General features: G+C 47.0%; 2 protein-coding genes and 1 long non-coding RNA gene across 7 annotated transcripts; 2 read left to right on the top strand and 1 right to left on the bottom strand.

Annotated features, from left to right (window-relative positions):
- Nucleotides 1–248: 248 nt before the first annotated feature.
- On the top strand, nucleotides 249–7,433 carry ABCB6 (ATP binding cassette subfamily B member 6 (LAN blood group)). 3 transcript variants are annotated; one of them, XM_072961687.1, is made up of 19 exons: nucleotides 249–370; nucleotides 1,433–1,570; nucleotides 1,828–2,014; nucleotides 2,183–2,284; nucleotides 2,452–2,635; nucleotides 3,241–3,362; nucleotides 3,881–3,990; nucleotides 4,184–4,249; nucleotides 4,411–4,536; nucleotides 4,675–4,751; nucleotides 4,839–4,902; nucleotides 5,010–5,095; nucleotides 5,298–5,355; nucleotides 5,578–5,682; nucleotides 6,085–6,259; nucleotides 6,403–6,515; nucleotides 6,750–6,844; nucleotides 6,916–6,984; nucleotides 7,156–7,433. In XM_072961687.1, exons 3-19 carry the CDS (start codon nucleotides 1,960–1,962, stop codon nucleotides 7,265–7,267), a joined length of 1,719 nt encoding a protein of 572 aa, XP_072817788.1. In that variant the 5' UTR covers nucleotides 249–370; nucleotides 1,433–1,570; nucleotides 1,828–1,959; the 3' UTR covers nucleotides 7,268–7,433. The 3 variants fall into 3 exon arrangements, with proteins under 3 accessions (XP_072817788.1, XP_006207298.1, XP_072817787.1); XM_006207236.4 differs by having other exon boundaries at nucleotides 257–1,122; XM_072961686.1 differs by having other exon boundaries at nucleotides 260–374.
- Nucleotides 7,434–7,549: 116 nt separating this feature from the next.
- On the bottom strand, nucleotides 7,550–10,461 carry ZFAND2B (zinc finger AN1-type containing 2B). 3 transcript variants are annotated; one of them, XM_015241732.3, is made up of 10 exons: nucleotides 10,378–10,461; nucleotides 10,188–10,260; nucleotides 9,819–9,913; nucleotides 9,438–9,569; nucleotides 9,158–9,309; nucleotides 8,817–8,912; nucleotides 8,681–8,741; nucleotides 8,528–8,595; nucleotides 8,130–8,202; nucleotides 7,550–7,941 (listed from the first exon to the last, which is right to left on the bottom strand). In XM_015241732.3, the coding sequence occupies exons 1-10, from the start codon at nucleotides 10,459–10,461 to the stop codon at nucleotides 7,897–7,899; spliced, it is 879 nt and encodes a 292-aa protein (XP_015097218.2). In that variant the 3' UTR covers nucleotides 7,550–7,896. The 3 variants fall into 3 exon arrangements, with proteins under 3 accessions (XP_015097218.2, XP_031533851.2, XP_072817789.1); XM_031677991.2 differs by having other exon boundaries at nucleotides 10,188–10,263; nucleotides 10,378–10,440; XM_072961688.1 differs by having other exon boundaries at nucleotides 7,550–7,837; nucleotides 10,188–10,263; nucleotides 10,378–10,440.
- Nucleotides 10,462–10,497: 36 nt separating this feature from the next.
- Nucleotides 10,498–17,688, top strand: LOC140696477 (uncharacterized). Its single transcript, XR_012072879.1, has 3 exons — nucleotides 10,498–10,573; nucleotides 15,322–15,444; nucleotides 15,981–17,688. It is a non-coding gene; the product is annotated as an uncharacterized lncRNA (long non-coding RNA).
- The last annotated feature ends 2,632 nt before the right edge of the window (nucleotides 17,689–20,320 follow it).

The following is a 20,320-nucleotide window of genomic DNA, read 5'->3' as shown; positions in this document are numbered from 1 at the left end:
GGTTCGCCCCGTGGGAAAGCTGGCCTATGTGGGAACTCAGATATACCGACCTAGTCGGAGAGCGGAAGGGCAGCTTCTGATCCGTAGAGGTCAAGGACTCCGGCAGGACGTGCGGTCAGATTTCCCGCCCTGAACACGTGACCGTGCCGGCTCAGCCGATCTATTTTGCCTTCCTCTGCGTGCACTATTTTCCCCGCCCCTTCGGAGACATTCGGCCAATGGGGACCCTGGATAGGGGCGGGGGGGCAGCCTTGGAGGACGGGGCTGCTGCGGAAGGGAACGGCTGGAGTCAGATACTGAACATTCCCGTGAGCTCCTACTTGGCCCGGAGATCCCCGGCCGCGAGCGTGGGGCGGGCGGCCGAGACGGCGTGAGTGCGTGACGGCGGCGCGTGCGCGAAGAGAGTGGGTGGTGTGGTGGGGTCCACGTGCGTCCCTGTCCCACGACCCTCGCGGCATAGCCCTGAGGCTCCATGACCCAAGACATCTGAGATTCCGCGCCCCACCCCGAGCGGCCGGTCCAGTTCTCACGTCTCACAGTCCCCGCAGCCTTGGCGGGCGGCCACACATTGCCATGGTGACTGTGGGCAACTACTGCGAGGCCGAAGGACCCGCGGGTCCGGCCTGGGTGAAGGGTGGCCTGAGTCCCTGCTTCTTTTTCACGTTCATGCCCTCGACGCTGATGGGCCTAGGGGCTCTGGCCTTGGTGCTGGCTCTTCCTCGCAAGCGTCGGGAACGGCCTGGTGGCGCCGACGCGCTGTCCTGGGCTGCTGGCCCTCGCGTCGCTCCCTATGTGCTGCAGCTGCTTCTGGCCACACTTCAGGTGGCGCTGCCCCTAGCCAGCCTGGTTGGCCGAGTGGGCACTGCCCAGGGTGCCCCACTGCCAGGCTACCTATTGTTGGCTTCTGTATTTGGGACTATGGCCAGCGCCTGTGGCCTGGGACTGCTCGTGGTGGAACGGAACCAGGCACGGCAGAAGCTAGCAATGGGCATCTGGATAAAGTTCACCCACAGCCCGGCTCTCCTGCTCCTCTGGACTGTAGCTTTTGCAGCCGAAAACTTGGCCCTGGTTTCTTGGAACAGCCCACAATGGTGGTGGGCAAGGGAGGACTTGAGCCAGCAGGTGAGGGACCTCTTGGGGGGAGGGGAAGCAAGGGTAGCAGGGGCTGAGAACTGCATGTCTGGTCACACTGGCTCCATGGTTTTGAATGCCTCTAAGGAAGGGAAGAAAGGAGGGGCCTGCGCTGCTGGGAGCTGATAGCCAGCTGGTGGGGAGTGGCTGTGCTGAGTCACTGTGGATTTTTTTTAAAGCCTGGTAAATGCTGGGCCCCTGAGGAGGACTTGGGTGTGTGCCCTACACCAGTCCTCAGCCCTGTCATAAGTAGTAACAATGGGATTTTTGCCCTTATTGATATTCATGTGTTTAATTCTAGGTTCAGTTTAGCCTGTGGGTGCTGCGGTATGGAATCTCTGGAGGGCTTTTTGTCCTGGGGCTCTGGGCCCCAGGACTTCGTCCCCAGTGTTACACCTTGCGGGTCAATGAAGAGGATCAAGATGTAGAGAGGAGCCAGGTACACCTTAATTTTTGAACGTTAGGGTCTATTTTAATTGCATTCCCTGTCATCATTTCTTCCCACCATAATAAACTACGTCTTTCACAAATCTCAGTTTGTGTGCCCTGTTAGCATTTCTGACCTCATCAGGGATCACTTGTGGGTCTAAGTTACCTGGGAGCTGTAATCCCATATGTGTTCCCTTTGGGGTTTCTGGCTAGTGCACATCTTTTTCATTTCTGAGTTCCCCTCCCCTATGTGATTCACCATCCTAGGTTCGGTCAACAGGGAGGCCATCGCAGTCTACCTGGAAAGACCTTGGCAGAAAGCTCCGCCTACTGAGTGGCTACCTGTGGCCCCGGGGGAGCCCGGCCCTGCAGCTTATTGTGCTCATCTGCCTAGGGCTCATGGGGTTGGAGCGGGGACTGAACCTGTTGGTCCCCATCTTCTATAGGGACATAGGTGAGGGGGAGGAGTGTCAGCTCAATCCTTCATTGGCCTGGGAGGGGTGGTTGCTAACCTAGCTGGGAGCTGGGTGGTTAGAAAGACACTGTGGCTGGTGTCTGGGGCAGTTTCTCCCCAAGAGGGTCCTAGGGGTCCTAAGTGGGCTTGGACTCCTTTTTTCCATAGTGAACTTGCTGACTGAGAAGGCACCTTGGCGCTCCCTGGCCTGGACTGTCACCATCTATGTCTTCCTTAAGTTCCTCCAGGGGGGTGGCACCGGCAGTACAGGTATGAGGTACTCTGCTCTTACCGTGGTTGGTGTTAGCCCCTCTTCCTCCTCCCACAGGCCTCCCTATCCCAGGCCCCTTGGTGCTCTCCAACCTTTCACGTCTTGCTGCTGGGCTGATGTCCCTGGGCCCCTCAGCCCTACCCAGGCCTCCCCTGGCTCCCCCCAGGCTTCGTGAGCAACCTGCGCACGTTCCTGTGGATCCGGGTGCAGCAGTTCACCTCGCGGCGGGTGGAGCTGCACCTCTTCTCCCACCTGCACCAGCTCTCCCTGCGCTGGCACCTGGGACGCCGCACGGGGGAGGTGCTGCGGATTGTGGATCGGGGCACGGCCAGTGTCACAGGGCTGCTCAGGTGCCAAGGCAGTGGAAAGGAAGTGAGGGAGGGCAGGGCTGGAGAAGCAGGGGTGGAGGGGCTGTCAGAAGAACTGACCCAGCTTGAGGAGCTGTACCTCCATCCTCCATTTTTTTTTTGTAATTATGAGATTAACATGCACATGCTCTCATAATAATTCAAATGAAGGAGACAGCAAATTGCTTTTGAATTCCGCTCACTTCTCCAGAGGTTCCCATTCCATTTAGTATGTTGAGTTCTGCTTTTTGGATTTTTTTACATATATGTGGGCAGATTCCCAGAACTAATATGGTATTGTGGAGGTTTTTCCTAAAGCAAATGGCCTCATGACATAGGAGTCATTCTCAGAATTGTTTAATTATCAGAATGTTAGGGAGGTGTATTCTCATCCATGCATGAAGACCTTTTTCATTTGTTACAATTAATCTAGAGCATTCTGTAGTTTAGGCATGTTATGGTGTATTTAGCCCTCTACCTCTTAAGGGGCATTTAGCTTGATTCCAGTCTGTTGTAGTTGAAAACAAAACACTACACTGAAACCCCTAGCTAGAGTTCCTGGCTCCAAGCACTTAAGCCTTTCTTTGTTGCTTGGCTTTGCCTCCTAGCTACCTGGTGTTCAACATCATCCCCACACTGGCCGACATCACCATTGGCATCATCTACTTCAGCATGTTCTTCAACGCCTGGTTTGGCCTCATTGTGTTCCTGTGCATGAGTCTTTACCTGGGTGAGTGCACCTGGGGAAAACTATCTCTGCATACTGTTCTCAGACTCTCTTGGGCATGAGCCCTGCCCCAACTCAGGTGACCCAGCTTTGGGAGGCTGTAGATCAGTGGACTTGAATAGGCTTCTGCTGCTCCCCAATGTGACAGGTGAGCCTCATCTGCCAAGGGAACCTCAGCTCACCCTGGGTGGAGGGCCGGGGAAGGACATCCTAGTCACATTTGGGCCCTGTGGTGAATGCAGGTGAAGAAGGAACCTCATTCTTGTAACAGGATTCAGCTTGCCTTCATTTGTTCACCAAAACCATTTTCACACAGGTTTTGTGGAGGCTGCAAAGATGTCTTGGACATAGCCCCTTCCCTCAGGGAACTTAAGGCTCCCTCCCTTCGGAATCTGGGTCTCTGAGCTGTAGCACAGCGTTAGTGTGTGTGTGGCAGGCAGCAGACATGCATGTATGGTCTCTGCTTTTGGAAGTGATGTCTTGCCCTCTTCTCCCTCTGCCTCACTCCTGTCACTCTCTAGCCCTGACCATTGTGGTCACTGAGTGGAGAGCGAAGTTCCGACGTGCTATGAACACACAGGAGAATGCTACCCGGGCACGAGCTGTGGACTCTTTGCTGAACTTTGAGACGGTAACAGAGGCTTTGGTGGTGGTGGTGGTGGTGGTGGTGTGAGGCATGGAGTTGTGGAGGAGTGGAACTGGGACAATCAGGGCTGACGAGCTGAGGGGTGCGAGGTGTGCTGTTTACAATTAGGAAGGAGGGGCAGGGAATCTGGAGCTGAATGCTGTGGCTGAGTGGAATAGCGATGGTTTGAATTCATCAGGTGAAGTATTACAACGCGGAGAGTCATGAAGTGGATCGCTATCGAGAGGCCATCATCAAATATCAGGTGAGGATGCTAGCTTGAGGTCGACTGAGAGCAATGGCCTGGCCATGTGGAATTGCTAGGGCCGAGAGGGGTAAACTTTGGGCTGTGAGGTTGAAGGTGCCTGGGCCCAGGTTAGGATTTGGTGTATGTGAAATTCTTTCCTCCCATGTCATTTGCATCAGGGTTTGGAGTGGAAGTCAAACGCTTCACTGGTTTTACTAAATCAGACCCAGAACCTGGTGATTGGACTTGGGCTCCTCGCTGGCTCCCTGCTTTGTGCTTACTTTGTCAGTGAGCAGAAGTTACAGGTGAGGGAATTGTGGGAAACAGCACAGGGAAGAGGGACCCTGGGTCTTTGTCTTGGCCACCAGGTTCCTGGGTGGGAAGCGGGAGGGTGACAGCCCACAGGCCTCCAGTGACTCTATCTCTTCCCTGGATGTCCACAGGTCGGAGACTTTGTCCTGTTTGGCACCTACATCATCCAGCTGTACATGCCCCTCAACTGGTTTGGCACCTACTACAGGTAACCTGACCCCGGCCCTCACCTGTCCGGGGTGCTTGCTGTTTCCCCAGCTCCTCAGAGGAGCTCCAAGCAGCACTCTTCTTGCAGGATGATCCAGACCAACTTCATCGACATGGAGAACATGTTTGACCTGCTGAAAGAGGAGATAGAAGTGAGGAGAAAGGAGTGGGGTTTGTAGGGAGCGGGAGTCTGTGTGGTGCTTCTTGTGCCTGGACAATACCAGGCCTGGAATGGCACACATTGGTGGCACTCTAACAGGTGAAGGACCTTCCTGGAGCAGGGCCCCTTCACTTTCAGAGGGGCCAGATTGAGTTTGAAAATGTACACTTCAGCTACACCGATGGGTGAGCCTCTCCCCTTTGGCTACCCCACAGCCCCATTTTCCAGTGTCATTTACATACTGCCTTCCTGCCCCTCATCCCTGCTTCTCAGGTCACCACTACCCGGGAAGAGAGCCTGAGCAGGGGTCCCAGTAGTAGCTCTAGTGTTGGAGGGGGCCCCGGGGAGTGCAGCAGGCCTGCTGACCATGCCCATCCTTCCTTGCAGGCGGGAGACCCTGAAGGATGTGTCCTTTACTGTGATGCCTGGACAGACACTGGCCCTGGTGAGAGAAGACCCAGCTAGTTGGCCCAGCCTCCTTGAGCTTCCCTTATTCCAGGGCCCATGGTAGCTTGGGATGTAGGCTGTAGAGTCAGAGAGCCCTGTCATGCCAGGTCACTGGATTGAATGTTTGTGGCAGTCTCCTATGGACATTGGTGGCCTCTTGGAGAGAAAGCCTTAAAAGTCAGCAGGACTGAGAATGTTTCCCTTGTTCCTCATGTAATAGGTGGGCCCATCAGGAGCAGGGAAGAGCACAGTTTTGCGCCTGCTGTTTCGTTTCTATGACATCAGCTCTGGCTGCATCCGAATAGATGGGCAGGACATTTCACAGGTAAGGATGCTTGGGAGAAGACTGTTATCTAGGAGCCTGTGTGTGAAAGGATGGCAGATGCTGGGCCTCCAGGAAGTGGAGGAGGAGATGCCAGGAGACCTCAGACTTTTTAGCATCATGTGACCTACATAAGGAAATTAGTCATGAGAATGATTTATAAGGTGCAGTATAGGGTACAAAGGTCTCCAGCAATCCAGGGAAGCAGGGAGAGAACATGTATTTTCTCTTTATCGATGGGGAAACAGACTCAGAGAGATTGAGTTGCCCACAATGATGGTTCAGGGAGGTGGAGGCAGGTTTCTTATGCAGGGCCTCTTATTCCATGTGCTTCCCACCAGCCCATCCTACTTTTCAGGCCTGGTGGGATCTCACAGGCCAGAGCATATGGTCTTTTGGCCCCAGGTGACCCAGATCTCTCTCCGGTCTCATATTGGAGTTGTGCCCCAGGACACTGTCCTCTTTAATGACACCATTGCCAACAATATCCGCTATGGCCGTGTCACTGCCGGAAACGATGAAGTGAAGGCTGCTGCCCAGGCTGCAGGCATCCACAACACCATCATGGCTTTCCCGGAAGGTAGGCTCCTCTGCGGAGTCCCTCCCCTGCCCAGTTTAGTCCCATTATCCTCTCTGACTTCTGTTCCATCCCTCCCTTGCCCATCTGGTCACAGAAACCAAGCTTATTACGTGTGACTTAAGGGAGGTGGGCATTATCCACAGGATACGAGACACAGGTGGGTGAGCGGGGACTGAAGCTGAGTGGTGGGGAGAAGCAGCGTGTTGCCATTGCTCGCACCATTCTCAAGGCTCCAGACATCATTCTGCTGGACGAGGTGAGGGCCCTGGGCAGCCTTCTCCTGTCCTTCCTTGCCCGTGTCCCAGCTGTTCCTGCTGGGCCCTGTTTTCCTTCTAGCAGGGCTATCAGAAGCCCATGTTTCATAAAAACATCTTACAGTTCTCAAACACAAGGTTCTTTTTGATGCCCAAGGCCTTGGCCAGCAGCTTGCATCCTCCTCCCACTGGGGATTTGGGTGGCAGGGGCAGTTTTACCCAATCCCTCTCTATAGGCAACATCTGCACTGGATACATCTAACGAGAGAGCCATCCAGGCTTCTCTGGCCAAAGTCTGCGCCAACCGCACCACCATCATAGTGGCACACAGGTACAGGTGGGCAGCAGGCAGCGGGAGCCCACTTTGGCTGTGTGGTAGGTAACCGATCTCTGACTTCTCAGGCTCTCAACTGTGGTCAGTGCTGACCAGATCCTGGTCATCAAGGATGGCTGCATTGTGGAGAGAGGACGGTAAGGGACACAGCAGAATGAACAAGGCAGGGCCTCTGACTTTTCACCAGGAAAAAGTTGTGCGGTTTCTTGAAGGATCTCCCTCACCAGTCCTGTCACCTCACAGGCTGGTGGCAAGGACTCTTGGGGTAAAACTGAAAGCTGGGACTTACATTTTTCTTCTTGCCCCAGGCACGAAGCCCTGTTGTCCCGAGGCGGGGTATATGCTGACATGTGGCAGCTGCAGCAGCAGGGACAGGAAGAGGCCTCTGAAGACACCAAGCCGGAGACCAAGGAATGGTGACAAAAGTTGTGGATACTTCCCTCCCAAAGGATTGCTCCAAGGGAAGTACATTGTATACCTCTTCCCTGCCATATTTCATCCTGGTCTTGGTGCTAGCTATAATGAAGGAAAGGGGCCTTTCAGAAAAGGACTTTTTGGGGAAATAAAAGTGTGGACTGTGCTAGGATCACAGTGAGTTTGTGGTGTGGGGATTGCAGTGGGCCTCTACCCTTAGGTCAGGTAAGCATTCTTGACAGGACTCTTTCATTTTTGGTCGGAGAGGAGAAAGAAACACCCCTTTGATGTCTTACTGACTGCCAAGATCCTTTATTCTTTCTAGGCCCCTCCCTGCCCCCTATACGTGAGGTCAACCCCAGTATACAGGAGATGACAAGATGCAGGGGTCTAAGTGGGGCCTGGCCAGGGAATAGTTCAGAGTTGCTCTCTCCCGTGCAGCTGGACAGGCCAGCAGAGCCATCTGTAGGCTCAGCTCTGCAAGCTGTTTCTCCTGATGCTCCCTGGAGGTGGCCTCCATGTCACTCCTCCTCATCTTCAGTCCAGGCTGCTCCGGGCCTCCTCTCCCTGTGGACCCTAGAGGTGCGAGGGCCACAGTCCTCCTCAGCTGAGCCTCCCTCCCCAAGCCCAAGGCCCTAGCACAGGTTGCAGTTGGACGGCTTCAAGCTGCGGCTTTGAGCCTGGAGCAAGGAGAGGGAAGGAGAGGAAGACAGGGTGCAACGTCAAGAAAATGAGGGGGACAGTCCTCCCTACAGAGCTCAGCATGGGCTGGAGTCACATTGAAAATAAAAGGATAAACATCATTCCAAACCACTCAGAAGAACACCCCCACCCCCTGAAAATCCCCGTTTCTACCCCGTCCCCATACCTGCTGCTGTCGGTATTCTGCCTCACTGGCTGATAGTGCTTGTGCTAAAGCTAAGTCTTCTTCCTCCTGAGAACTGGGAGAGAGGAACGGCTTAAACTGGATGACAGTATCTAAAATGTGAGCATCTCATCTGTTACGCATCACTGTGCTGAGCACTTCTGAGTATACCTCAATTTTCATAGCAACCTTACTAGGTAAGTATTAGTGTTGTCCCCACTTTATAGAGGACGTTATGACCCTAATGGGTTAAAGAACTTGTCAAAGGGTCATATAGTTCAAAAACTTAATTTTGAGCCCAGGTTCCTAACTATTATCATGCATTGGGGCAGAGTGGTCCTACGTACCTCTCTCCAGAGTCCTTGCCCACATCCCACCCTCTTTCACCAGAGAGTAGGTACCTTGGGACCTGGGGTTTGGTCTCTGCCAGGGACAGTTCGAGGGCTCGCTGCAGAGCCTCATCCTCACTCTGCAAAAGGGAAAATAAGACCAGTTGCCTTGGACTTCACTCTCACTGAGTTTGCTTTTGTCAATCTGACCTCTGCCCAACTCACCAAGCCATTTTGCAAAGCAATCACTGGAGGGGCTGTCCGAGATGGAGACTGAGTTGTGGCTCTATGGCAGACATTCAAGAGGCTGAGGTCAGAGATGTGAATGGAAAAAGGGGAGAGGAGAAACAGGCAGGCCTACCTGCTGGCAGAGGGAGATGAAGGCAAGGTCTGATTTGGGCTGGGGTTGGTCTTTGTAGAAGAAGCTAGGCTTTGTGCTCTGGAGATGGCGGCAAGTCTGTAGAAGAGACACTCGTGGCATGCCTCCAGGTGCAGCTTGCAAGTTTCCCCCCAGGCCTGACCCAGGAAGTTAGGAGAGAAGCTCCTCCAAAAGGTCTGGAAAACATGCACTTGGAAAGGAAATAAGACTGCCGTAGCTAAAGGGGACAGGTTGAAGCTTCCCAACTATAATGATAGAAGTTGAGTCAGTTCTAAAAGGATGGAGTGGCCCCAAAGGCAAGTAAAGGGCCCTGTTGCAGTTACCCTGCCCTACTGGTTGGGTGCCCCTCCCCAGAGCAATCATGGTCCAGTGGGTGACGGTGCTTGATGCAGAAGTTTCGGGTACAGCGCTCGCAGGTCAGTTTCATCATTTCCCTCTGCCGGCAGCCAGAGCGTTCACACTTATTGGTGAAGATCTGAGATGGAGTAGGAAGAATTGTCTTTTCTGAGACTCTGATTCCCCTTAAACTCCATCGTAACAGTTGTTCAGATTTCCAGGCATTTGCAGTCCCAGCTGACCATGGTTAACCCCTCCAATGCTTACCTTACGTTTTTGCTGGGCTGGATCAGAGCGACAGTCTCGGTCAATGTGCTCCCCAACAGCGCGGTCAGGGGGCTCCCCTCTGGCCACAGGTACAGGCACATTACAGAGTGGGCATACAGGTACCTGGATATCCTGTGGTTAGGGAGCAAGGGTCGGTTTGTGGCCTACTCTCAGTCCAACCAAATCTCTGGTCCTGAAAGAACCTTCCTGAAAGACCCTGGATAAGCCCCCGACATAAACGCAAAAGGAAACACAATGTTCCCTGCACTGAGCCTCAGAAAGAAAAAGAGAGAGAGAGAGAGGAAATGAGCTGCAGAGGGATTCCAGAGATTCTGCAGGCATCCTCCACGCGCCCCCTTTCGCCCTCAGACGCCCCCTCACCTTTTGGTAGGCAGATCCACAGTGATGCTGGGCGTAGGCTACATGGTCTGCGCAAAAGATGCCCGAGCAGGCGTCGCACTTGAGCGGCAGAAAATCTGCAGGAAGCAGGTCGGATTGCAGGTCCAGCGTGACCTCGACATCGTTCCCGCTCACTCAAGCCTTCCACTCAGGGGAGGGAAAAACGCCACCGTAATGGCAACAAACTGTATCCTTGCCCTAGCCCGTCATCTCAGCCACGCCCCCAACTTCGAGCCCCGCCCTTCTCTGGCAAGTCCAGTCCAGGAGCCCACCCTTCCTACAACCTGCAGTTCCAAGCCCCTCTCGGCCTGGCTCCGCCCCCCCCGCATGCTCCGCCCCTCACCCCCTCACCCAAACGCTGACAGCTCGGCTCGGAACAGTGAGCCCCGAGGTCCGGAAACTCCATCGCGGGGCCGGGCAGGGCCTGCTGGGAGAGGAAGCGATGCTGAGTTCCTCTAGGACTCCCGCTCCGGGTCCGGACCGCGACCCCGCAATCTAGGGGACCCCTTGCCCCGCCTCTCCCCGGCCGGGCCCGAGTTACCCGAGCCTCAGCGCCTCCCGGGCCGCAGCTCCCACTCCTCCCCTCCCACTCCTCCCCTGGCGCACGCGGCCGCGCTGACGTCATCGCGCAGGGCGAGCACGTCCTGCGAAGTCTCCGGGCGGCGAAGGGAGGCACCCGGGAGAAGCCGAGCCCCGCCCCACCTTGGTCCGGAAGGTTCGGAGCTGGATGGCTCTGGGTGAGTAGCTGGCCCTCACACGGGTTGGTGATCTTCGGCGCGGGCCAAGCTCCACGAAGGGCGAAAGGGCCGGCGAAGGACATAAGATACAGTGGAAGGCTAGGGTGGCTTGGGGTCTTCACAATTGAGTCCTACGCCCGCTTCTCACTCTACACCCTCTCCCTAGCTATTTGTTCACGGCCACTGCAGTGCTTACTCTCCGTAAGCTGATGACTCCCTTATGTATCTGAAGGATGCATTTCTCTCCAGAGCTGTAGCTCATGCAGGTTTATTTTCGATGTCCTTTCTGTAGGACTTCTCTGACCCTCCCCAGTTTGAGCTAAGCGCACTCCCTTTGTGGGCTTCCTGCTTCTGTTCTAGCACCCTGTCACCGTATTGTGATCAGCTGTTCCTTCACTCCCCCATGTAAATATACTGGGCAGTCAGGGACCGCATCTCCCTTGCCTTGTGTGAGGCCCCAGCTCCTGGCATCGTGCCTGAAACTGTGTGGTTTTCAGACTTCATTGTGAATCCGAATCACCTGTTGGGTGCTGGTTTAAAATGCAGATTCCTGAGCAGGATGGAGGTGGGTGGTGGCTTCTGATTCAGTAGGAAGCATACCAGAATTCTGACACGGGTTATCCATGTATTACACTTTGAAAAACACAAGCCTAGAATATTCTGAGTACTTATTAAATGTTTCTTGAATGAAGCTAGAGAGTTACTGGATTGATGTCCTGCTTTGCCTTAGGGAGCCCCAGGTTGAGACCTACTTGAGCACGTTTTGCTTCCCACATGCCCCTCTGTCCCCTCATGCATAGGCTTGTTTGCACCCTTACCTTCCCATAAGTTTGGGAAGGACAGATAAACAGGTGAAATAGACTTAGAGTTGAACAGTGTTCTCCAAAATGTAGAAATAACCATGCTGCAATTGGAAATGAGGAGCCTTCTCTTCTCCCTCTGTCCCTCCAACTTTTGGGTCTGTTTCCCTCTGTATCTGAGCCTTACATCCTTACAGCTCTAAGGCTAGTGGAAATTAAAGCCATTTTTTCCTGGTTCTTCAAGTAGAAGGCCTAATGTCATCTCTGACCGTGCCCTATTGCCTTGACTTGGATCATCTACCAAACCCTGACCTGTGGTATATGATGTTCTGATGGGCCAGGCCTGCATCTCATGTTCGGAGGATGGGAGTCAGCTCCACCTAAAGTGAAAATCACCAAGCTGACTTGGGCAATCCTTCCAGAAAACCCAGGAGAATCCATGCAATTCCTTCCTTCATTCAACAATATACTGAATGTCCTCCCACATGCCTGTCACTGGATAATACATGCAAAGACTGGGAAGTACAGGGCAATATGGCAGTACATTTCAGTTACCCCCATTCTTAAGTTGACGAGTGTTATTCAAGCCAAAACCTGGAGGGTGAGTAGATATTGAATAGGTGAAGATCAAGGGAGAAAGGAATGGGGTGGAAGGAGATGGTATTCCAAGCAGAGGAAACAGCAGAGACGAAGACCTGGAGATAAGCAGGAACAAGATCCTTTAGATGAGCTTTTAAAAGCTTGCAACATCTGGATCTTAGGGTGTAAGAGGCAGCTTGGCAGGAGATAAAGATGGAGAGAGGGGTCAAATCACCTCAGGTTGTAGAGGCCACTTTAGTATTGAGAATTTTAACAAATATAATGAGAAACTATAGACAGCTTTAAGCAGAGGAGTAATATGATCAGATTTGTATTTTGGGAAAGTCACTCTTCTTTTAGAGTGGAGAACAGATTGGAAGAAGGGACACCAGGTAGAAGGCTGTTGCTGTAATTGAGGCAAAAAAAGAAAAGAAAAGAAATTCTATTTCCTAAGCAAGCATGAAGTATTCAGGAAAATTTTTTAAAGAAAAATCCTGACCTTATCTGCAGGAAACACCCTGACCTACCTTTATGCAAAAGTTCAGCCAAATATTCAGTTAGTGTATGGAACACCTTTGGCCAATCCTTTGGAAAATTCTGGCAGCTGCTTCTTTCAACCCATCCTCACACCCTAGGGTAGGCTCTGGGCAGCCATGTTTCTGTCCTTGCCAAAGATGACTGGTCCGGGAGTAGTCATCTGACCCATGTTGGGTATCTAAGTTTGTGTTCCCCCAAAAGCATAACCTGAGACAAGGATTTGGATGTAGATAATTCACGTAGGAGGTAATCCTAGCCAGAGTTAAGAGAGTAGGAAGGAGAGGGACAGGGAAGGAAGGAAAACCAGTAGGTTACTACTGTGGTAATAGGAGCTCAGTTCCACTGGGAACCCTAGGAGGAAGTATATAAAATACACCTCAGAATTATCCTTCTAAAAGGACAGGAGGCTGGGCTGACTCCTGTCTTCCATAAGTTGGGTGTTACTGCTGAGGATAAGTCCTCCACGTCTAACTTGCACAGCCAACCTGCCCCTGTATGTCAGTGAAGGAGAACAGATATTTGGGGGACAACTAGTGTCACAAAGTGAAATAAAGGAAGACTTTCATGATATTTGAGCCATCCTGAGCTTGAAGTAATGAAGCAGGTGGTGGGTCACTTAAAGGCACACAGCAGCCAAGATTGTGTAGCTCAAGGGGTCTGAGGATGAGAACAACAGAATCAAGCACCACTCAGTCTCCTGTTGTAGACCACTCTATTGGTTGTCTTACCCAAGAGCCATTCCCCTGCTCCCTCCTTGAAGACAAAACCCTGATTTTAATCATCCTTTTCCAAGCAGTTGTGTTTTGCATGGGTCCCCTTGCAGCCCCCAGTATGTCTTAAATGGTCTAAGTCAGTTTTTCAAACTTTTAAAATATTACCCACATTAGAACTACGTTTTATAACCCAACACACATACATACCTGATACTTGACCTTATTATGTTTGATATACTTTGGTATTCTATTACATTTCATTTTTTTAAAATGCTACTTACCATACACTACTTTGATTTCCATCCCACCATCCCATTAAGGGGCTACAAACTTCAGTTTGGGAAAAAACCAAACTTCCCTTAGCTAACTAAACTTCCCTCATTCCCCTTTGTTAAGGCATGTAAAACAATTTGTATCTGAAAGAAAAATTTATCCCAAACTTTAAAAAAAGACAAAATGATGATCATTCTTTATTTTTTTTAAGTTTTTTTGGGGGGGTAGTAATTAGATATTTATTTGTTTGTTTGTTTTAATGAAGATACTGGGAGATTGAACTAAGGACCTCGTGCATGCTAAGCATGCACTCTATCACTGAGCTATACTCTCCCCCATCATTCTTTTTTAAATATAATGCTTGAGTTTTCCTAATAAGCCAACTTGACCTTCATCTGATACTCTTGGGAATGCAACTGTTCTTACAGTCTATTTGACTAGCAATCCACTACTGATAAAAGCATAGTGTTTACAGTTCTGCAATATGAACCTGTAGAAAATTGACAAGATGTTTTTCCTATATAGTCATGAAGAAATTAACCCAAAAGGTGTTATTTTTTAGCCCTGTGGAATGTTACTCAGTTTTGTATCTAACCTAGCAATTTTTTTTAATTTATTGGTATGTATACATTTCTTTCCTGAAAACATTCAAAACCAACTTTAGGTATTCTTTACCAGTTCCCTCATTAATTATTTAAATAATTTAAATTATTTAAATAAAACTTTTATATGTGCAGATAGTCTATTTATTTCTACTCTGGACATTACCTGTGACATCTAGCACTCAGGCAGCCATTTTGTGACTATGGTGGAGCCTAGCCGAGAAGACAAGTCAACATGCTGAAGATGGCAGAGAAGAAAAGATTCAGGGTCATTGATAAGTTAACCAACCCCCCAGGATACCACATCTGGCCTCTGGTTAGCAATCTACATTTTGCAAACCAAAGCTTCCTTTGTGATACATCTATTGTGGCAGCTCATATTAATAAAAATGAACACTTGATTCACCCATTTGGAACTTTTTGTTGGTGTATTGTCTACATATGGTGGTGGCTGTGGTGGTAGCCGTGGAAGAATCACTGAGCTTCCCAGTCACTTTAGAGATCTTCCCCTCAAGGCTCTGGAAAGACTCCTGATATAGTGATACTATATTTTGTGCTTTAATATCCTGTTTACTTGTTTTTAATTTTAAATGACTTCCAGGGCTGTGTAAATACTTATTTTGTTTTAATATATAACTGTCTGATATTAAATAATTTTTTTCATGTTAAACTATAATCATTTGGTTTTAAGAATTTTATTTACTAATTATTTTTCTCTCTACATTGATGGCTTTAGAACTGTCTGCTTCCAGTTTTTGGAGCCTTGTTTGGAATAGACTAAACAAAGATAAATGCTGCCTCTCTCCCTACTCCCACTTCACAGATGTTCAGATAACCAAAGGCTTAGAGAACCCTAAAAATAAAATCTTTGGAGCGCTCTCTTGAGAGAGATTTTGTGTGTGTGTGTGTGTGGTGGGGGAAGGTAATTAGGTTTGTTTATTTACTTATTTTCTTTTATTTATTTTTTTTTGCAGGGGGAGTAATTAGGTTTTTATTTACCTGTTTTCTTTAATGGAGGTACTGGGGATTGAACCCAGGACCTCATGCATGCTAAGCATGTGCTCTACCACTGACCTATAACCTCCCCCTCCTTATTCTTCTTAATGGAGGTACTAGAGATTGATGCAGCTCTATCACTGAGCTATACTCAAACCTCCATGGGCCAGAATGTTTTAATTGCCATGACAGACTTGCTTCAGAGACCACAAGAGAAAATGAAGCCCTCACAGCCTTTCTGTTCTCAGGTAAAACTTTTCCTGATGGGTTATAGTCCAGATTAAGCTGTCCATGCTGATCAGCAGCCCAGGAGCTTTCCAAGATTTATAAAGGATGATGAACATGCCAAAGCCACCTCTTCCTAATACAGGGTATGGATGTATATTCCTTGTTCCCAGAATAAAGGATAACATTGAGAGAAATCCAATAACACTTGCCACATTGAACAAGCTGTGTCAGAAGATATCAAGTAACAATTGAGCATGGCTTAAATCTCTTTTATTATAGACCAACAAAGCACATGCAGACCTGCTAAGCAGCTTTGTGCTTCAGCTGTCGTAGCTGAGCTGCAGCCTCCCACAGGAACAGCAGAAATCAGCTCCTCTATGAATCAGCAGGTGGAGTTACTGCCAGATGCCTCTTACTTCAGCTGCAGCCAGTTTCAAGCAGACAAGGTTAAAGTGAGGATGTCAGCAAGGGTATCTCGGGCCTAATTCTCGAATATTAGTTCAATGGTATATGTTTAGTGGTTTTCCTCCTCCTCAGTTGACTCTCGGAGAAACAGTGCACACTAGGGAAAGATAAACTGTTTTGCTGACTGTCCTGTGCTACCATTAGTCACATCTTAGTTATTTAAATCTCCCATGGAAATCTTTTGTAGTAAATACTATGTATTCCTATTTTGCAGATAAGAAAACTGAAGTTGAGAGAGATGAAGTTATTTTCTTATAGAGATGGGATCTGGACCCAGGTTTTTGCATTGTCTGAAGTCCCGTGTTCTTTCATTATACAGTGTTGTCTCCCCTAGATGGACTCTGTAACCTCCTTAACAACTGAAAAGAAGGATCTTAAGTAGTAGTTTTCTCAGACTGTGGAAAATCCTAACTCTGTCCATGGGTTATCAATAATCAAACACTTTATCAGAGCAATGTACATAATTAAATATCTAAGTGAGATAACCAGGATGGGGAAGCTCTTTGATTGGAACTGACTTCAGACCCCAGGACATTAAGAGACCAGCATAGCTCTCTGCCTTCGCTGAGGTCTGCCTTGCTTTCTCAGGTATGTGATGCATAATCTTTGCAACAATACTCGGTCACTTGTCATTAAGTGCCCTAGATCTTCTGTGAATTAATTATAGACTCATAGTTTAGACACATAGTTCAAATTTCTATGATTTTATAGGTTACAGAGTGATTTCACATATATTTGATTCCATCCACTAAATATTGACCAGGTCTTATCAGACCTTATACTAGGCCCTGGGCATAGAGGTGAGTAACTCATGGTCTCTACCACCTAGTTGTTCAATGTCTAATAGTAAAGATACATAAAGAACTAATTCAAAGTGAAAAGTGGCCTAGTACAATGGCTTTCAAACTTATTCAACCTTGACCCACAGTACAAAATGTATCTTACATGCCAGTATATAAATATAAAATAAATGTTATTTAAGGACCGCTAAATTGATTTTATGACCCACTGATTTCATGACCCTCAGTTTGGAAACCATGCTCTAATGGATGTATGTATAGAGCTATAGCTACACAGTAAAGGGAGCCAGTAATGCCTGGAAGTGAGTTTGGGGAGAGACAGTGAGAGCTCTCCAGGCAGACAAGATGCCAAAGGTATTCCAGCCACAGGAAGGGCATCGGAGAGCATTACAAATGTTACAGATTATCGCAGGTAGAGTACAGAGGAAGACTGAGTGCACAAGAGGCTAGGAAGGTGGAAAAAGGACTTTCTGTTAAATATAGTAGATTAAACACACATTTTGTTTGCTCCCTTCTCAAACTCCACTAAAATAACAATAAAATAAAGAGAACGGAAGAAGAAAGACTTCATGGAGATAGGACAAAAATACTTTGGAAGATGGAAAGCTAAAGGAAGAGGGATGACTAGGGATCTGAGAAAGCTGAAACCTAAGTGCTAAATGACAAGGAATGAGCCAGTTTGGATTGTAGAGCCTTAGAAAGGCTCTGGATGGGAAGCAGCAAGTACCTCTGAAGGTGCGATGGAAGGATGAGGCTGAAAACAGAAGGATGAATTTAAAATCTATATAAGGAGCTGTTGTATTCCCAGATTCCTCCTCTAACCTGAGCAGCCAGGTGATTGGCCTTGTTCCACCCCAAAAGAAGGCAGGGGCATTCTCTCTAGAAAGAGTGAACTGGAGGGACCCTGGACTTAGGGAGAGGAGGTGAAACCACAGCCTATCCCACCTGGCTTCTAGAGCACAGGTGGCCAAGTTTATATTTCCCAGGCTGGAGATTGCTGAGTTCTTCTCCAGGGAAACTGACCAGCTTAAAACAAAAGATCCATGGATATTGGCATTTGGGGATTCCCAACTAAATGGCTCTCTGCCAAGTCACCCTACAGGGAAGATGCCAACCAATCAGTCTTACCTGCGTCTAGAGAGCAGTCATTTGGCCTTTAAGAGTATGTTGGAGCAAGCTAGGTTTGCAGGAAGTCTCCATCTTGAAAGACAGACCAAGATAAAGAAACAAATGTAAAGGGACAATACAGGGAACATAAAAACATAATTAATGTACCTATATTTATAATAATATAATGACTACTATAACATATTCATAATGATTAGTACAGTATCTTCAGAGAGTGGATTTTCCGCTAACACATAAGAGCAAGAAACTATAAAAAGGGATATTCAGAACACAAAGTGCTTAGACATAAAAAATATAATCACAGAAATTAAAAATTCAGAAGAATGGTTGCAGTGTAAAAGTGAGAAAATATTTTAGAAAGCAGAACAAAAAAAGATAAATACATAGAAAAATGGGAAAGAAAATATAACCCTGGTCATGAAGAATGAGTCAGAGTTGGCCAAGTGGAAAGTAGGGAACCGTGTTTCAGACTGAGAGAGACACAGGTGCAAAGGAAAGAGGCAAGAGAAAGACTTATAAACACCTGTGTGGTTGGACTATCAAATTAGAGGAGGAAATGGCTAGAGACATGAAGCTGAACAGCCAGGTAATTTTTGTATTATTTTAAATGTGTGCTTATCAACATTATATGGAGCTCATAAAACTAGGATTCAAACTCATGTCTTGATCTCTAATTTAGTATTCTTTCTGTGTAGCCAGAAGGCAGTATAATTTAGATCAACGGTTCTCAACTTTGGGCAATTTTGCCTCCAGGGGACATTTATGGGAGAGGGGGATTGTAGCGGGGAAGGTACTACTGGCATCTAAGGGGCAGAGGCCAAGGATCCTGCTAAACATCTGAAAATGAACAGAACAGCCCTTATTACTACCAACAGAATTATCTGGCTCAAAATGTCAATGGCGCATATAGTCGATAGTGGAGAAAGCCTAATTTAGATGAAATGTAAAACTGCAGCTCTTTTGAGTGAGTTCAAATCACAGTGCCAATCACATTTGCTGTTAGAGGCTGACAGATCAGAGCAAAAGGACTTCACTGGTATTTCAGTATTTATTTTACAGAAATAATAATTTATTTTTAAAGCCAAATGTTCAACATTTTAAAAGTAAAATTTCTTAATATCGTTGAAAGAAACACATATATACACACACAACTAAAAGTAAAAATGTAAGTTAAAAAATATGAATGTTAAATAAACATTATTATTTTAATATAAATTGTTAGCATATAAAATTAATAAAATGTTATTTTATTTATTTTTATTTTATTATTTTTATTGAAATATTGTTGGTTCACAATGTTTTAATTTCTGGTGTACAGCATAGTGATTCAGTTACATATATATTTCTTTTCATATTCTTTTCCATTATAGGCTATTACATGGTATTGAATGTAGTTCCCTGTGCTGTACAGTAGGACCTTGTTGTTTATCTGTTTCACATGTGGTAGTTAGTATCTGCAAATCCCAAACTCGCAATTTATTCCTCCACTCCCCACTTTCCCCTCGGTAATCATAAGTTTGTTTTCTATGTCTGTGAGTCTGTTTCTATTTTGTAAATATGTTCCTTTGTGTAATTGTTTTAGATTTCACATAGAAGTGAAAATATTATTTTAAAGTAAAAAACTAAACACCTATAAAAGTAAAATGTAATTATAAATAATGGAAAATAAAATTATTTGTTCCTTTTAAAAACAGTGATCTCTTAAAGAAGTATATAAAGATGTCATTGTTGTAAATGTATTTTTGGTGCCAGTTTTTCTAGCTGCTTGAAAAAGCTCTTTCTGGAGTTGTACTACTCAAAAGACTGTGAGGAGATGGCTATAAATCTAACTTCAAATATAGTTTCCTGACTCATTTCTTGTTCAAATAATCTCTTATTTGATAACTTGGAGATCTTTTTGAACAAATATTTTTGTTTCTCTAGGTGGATATGTTTTTTTTTCTTTTAATTTCTAGGAAGCTCTAGTTTTTGTTTCAAATGGAAAATTTCTTTTTTAAAGCCAGCATTTTATTTTATTTTATTTTTACTTTATTGTTTGTTTGTTTTTGGTGTGTGTGTGGGGAGGTAATTCGGTTTATTTATTTTTAGAGGAGGTACTGGGAATTGAACCCAGGACCTCGTGCATACTAAGCATGCACTCTACCGCTTGAGCTATGCTCTCCCACTACCCAGTGGAAAATTTCTGATTTGTACCCATCTTTAATTTCTTTTAATCTAGATTGAGATTTTGATGTAGGGGATCTATACTAATTTTAATATTGTCCTATTTCTAATTCTACTTATTCAAAAGCACTTTAAACAGTGTCTTTTGTTTTATTCTTGTAATTATTATTCTAAGAAAAAATTTACTCTTGTAATAGAAGTTTGTCCATTTGACAGTTTTGTCCCTCCTCTTGAAGTCTGTAGAAGGCAACAATGCTTTATAAATAAATGAACCTTTGTGTGTTCAAAATTTTAATGTGGCTATACCTCATTTATAAATGATTCAGAATTCAGATTTCTCTTTCCAATGTTGAAAGAACGTTTATTCCTCAACTAAAATTCTATTTTGGTACTTTAAGATATGAAGATATGTGAGAATAACAGAATAATGAAAAACAGTACTGTAATCACAACCAGCTTTGTA

The sequence above is a fragment of the Vicugna pacos genome, chromosome 5, assembly GCF_048564905.1.
Source record: "Vicugna pacos chromosome 5, VicPac4, whole genome shotgun sequence".
NCBI lineage: Eukaryota > Metazoa > Chordata > Mammalia > Artiodactyla > Camelidae > Vicugna > Vicugna pacos.
This window is presented reverse-complemented; position numbering and strand designations above follow the sequence as displayed.

What these genes read in the sequence shown, in the direction of transcription:
- ABCB6 (XM_006207236.4), top strand. Translation starts at nt 574, where the DNA reads ATGGTGACTGTGGGCAACTACTGCGAGGCCGAAGGACCCGCGGGTCCG. An exon ending in GGGAGGACTTGAGCCAGCAG is followed by an intron (nt 1,123 to 1,432) that starts GTGAGGGACCTC and finishes GTTTAATTCTAG; the next exon opens with GTTCAGTTTAGCCTGTGGGT. An exon ending in ACATCATTCTGCTGGACGAG is followed by an intron (nt 6,516 to 6,749) that starts GTGAGGGCCCTG and finishes CCCTCTCTATAG; the next exon opens with GCAACATCTGCACTGGATAC.
- ZFAND2B (XM_015241732.3), bottom strand. Translation starts at nt 10,461, where the DNA reads ATGACGTCAGCGCGGCCGCGTGCGCCAGGGGAGGAGTGGGAGGGGAGG. An exon ending in GTGGATCTGCCTACCAAAAG is followed by an intron (nt 9,570 to 9,818) that starts GTGAGGGGGCGT and finishes CCCTAACCACAG; the next exon opens with GATATCCAGGTACCTGTATG. An exon ending in TCATCTCCCTCTGCCAGCAG is followed by an intron (nt 8,742 to 8,816) that starts GTAGGCCTGCCT and finishes TGTCTGCCATAG; the next exon opens with AGCCACAACTCAGTCTCCAT.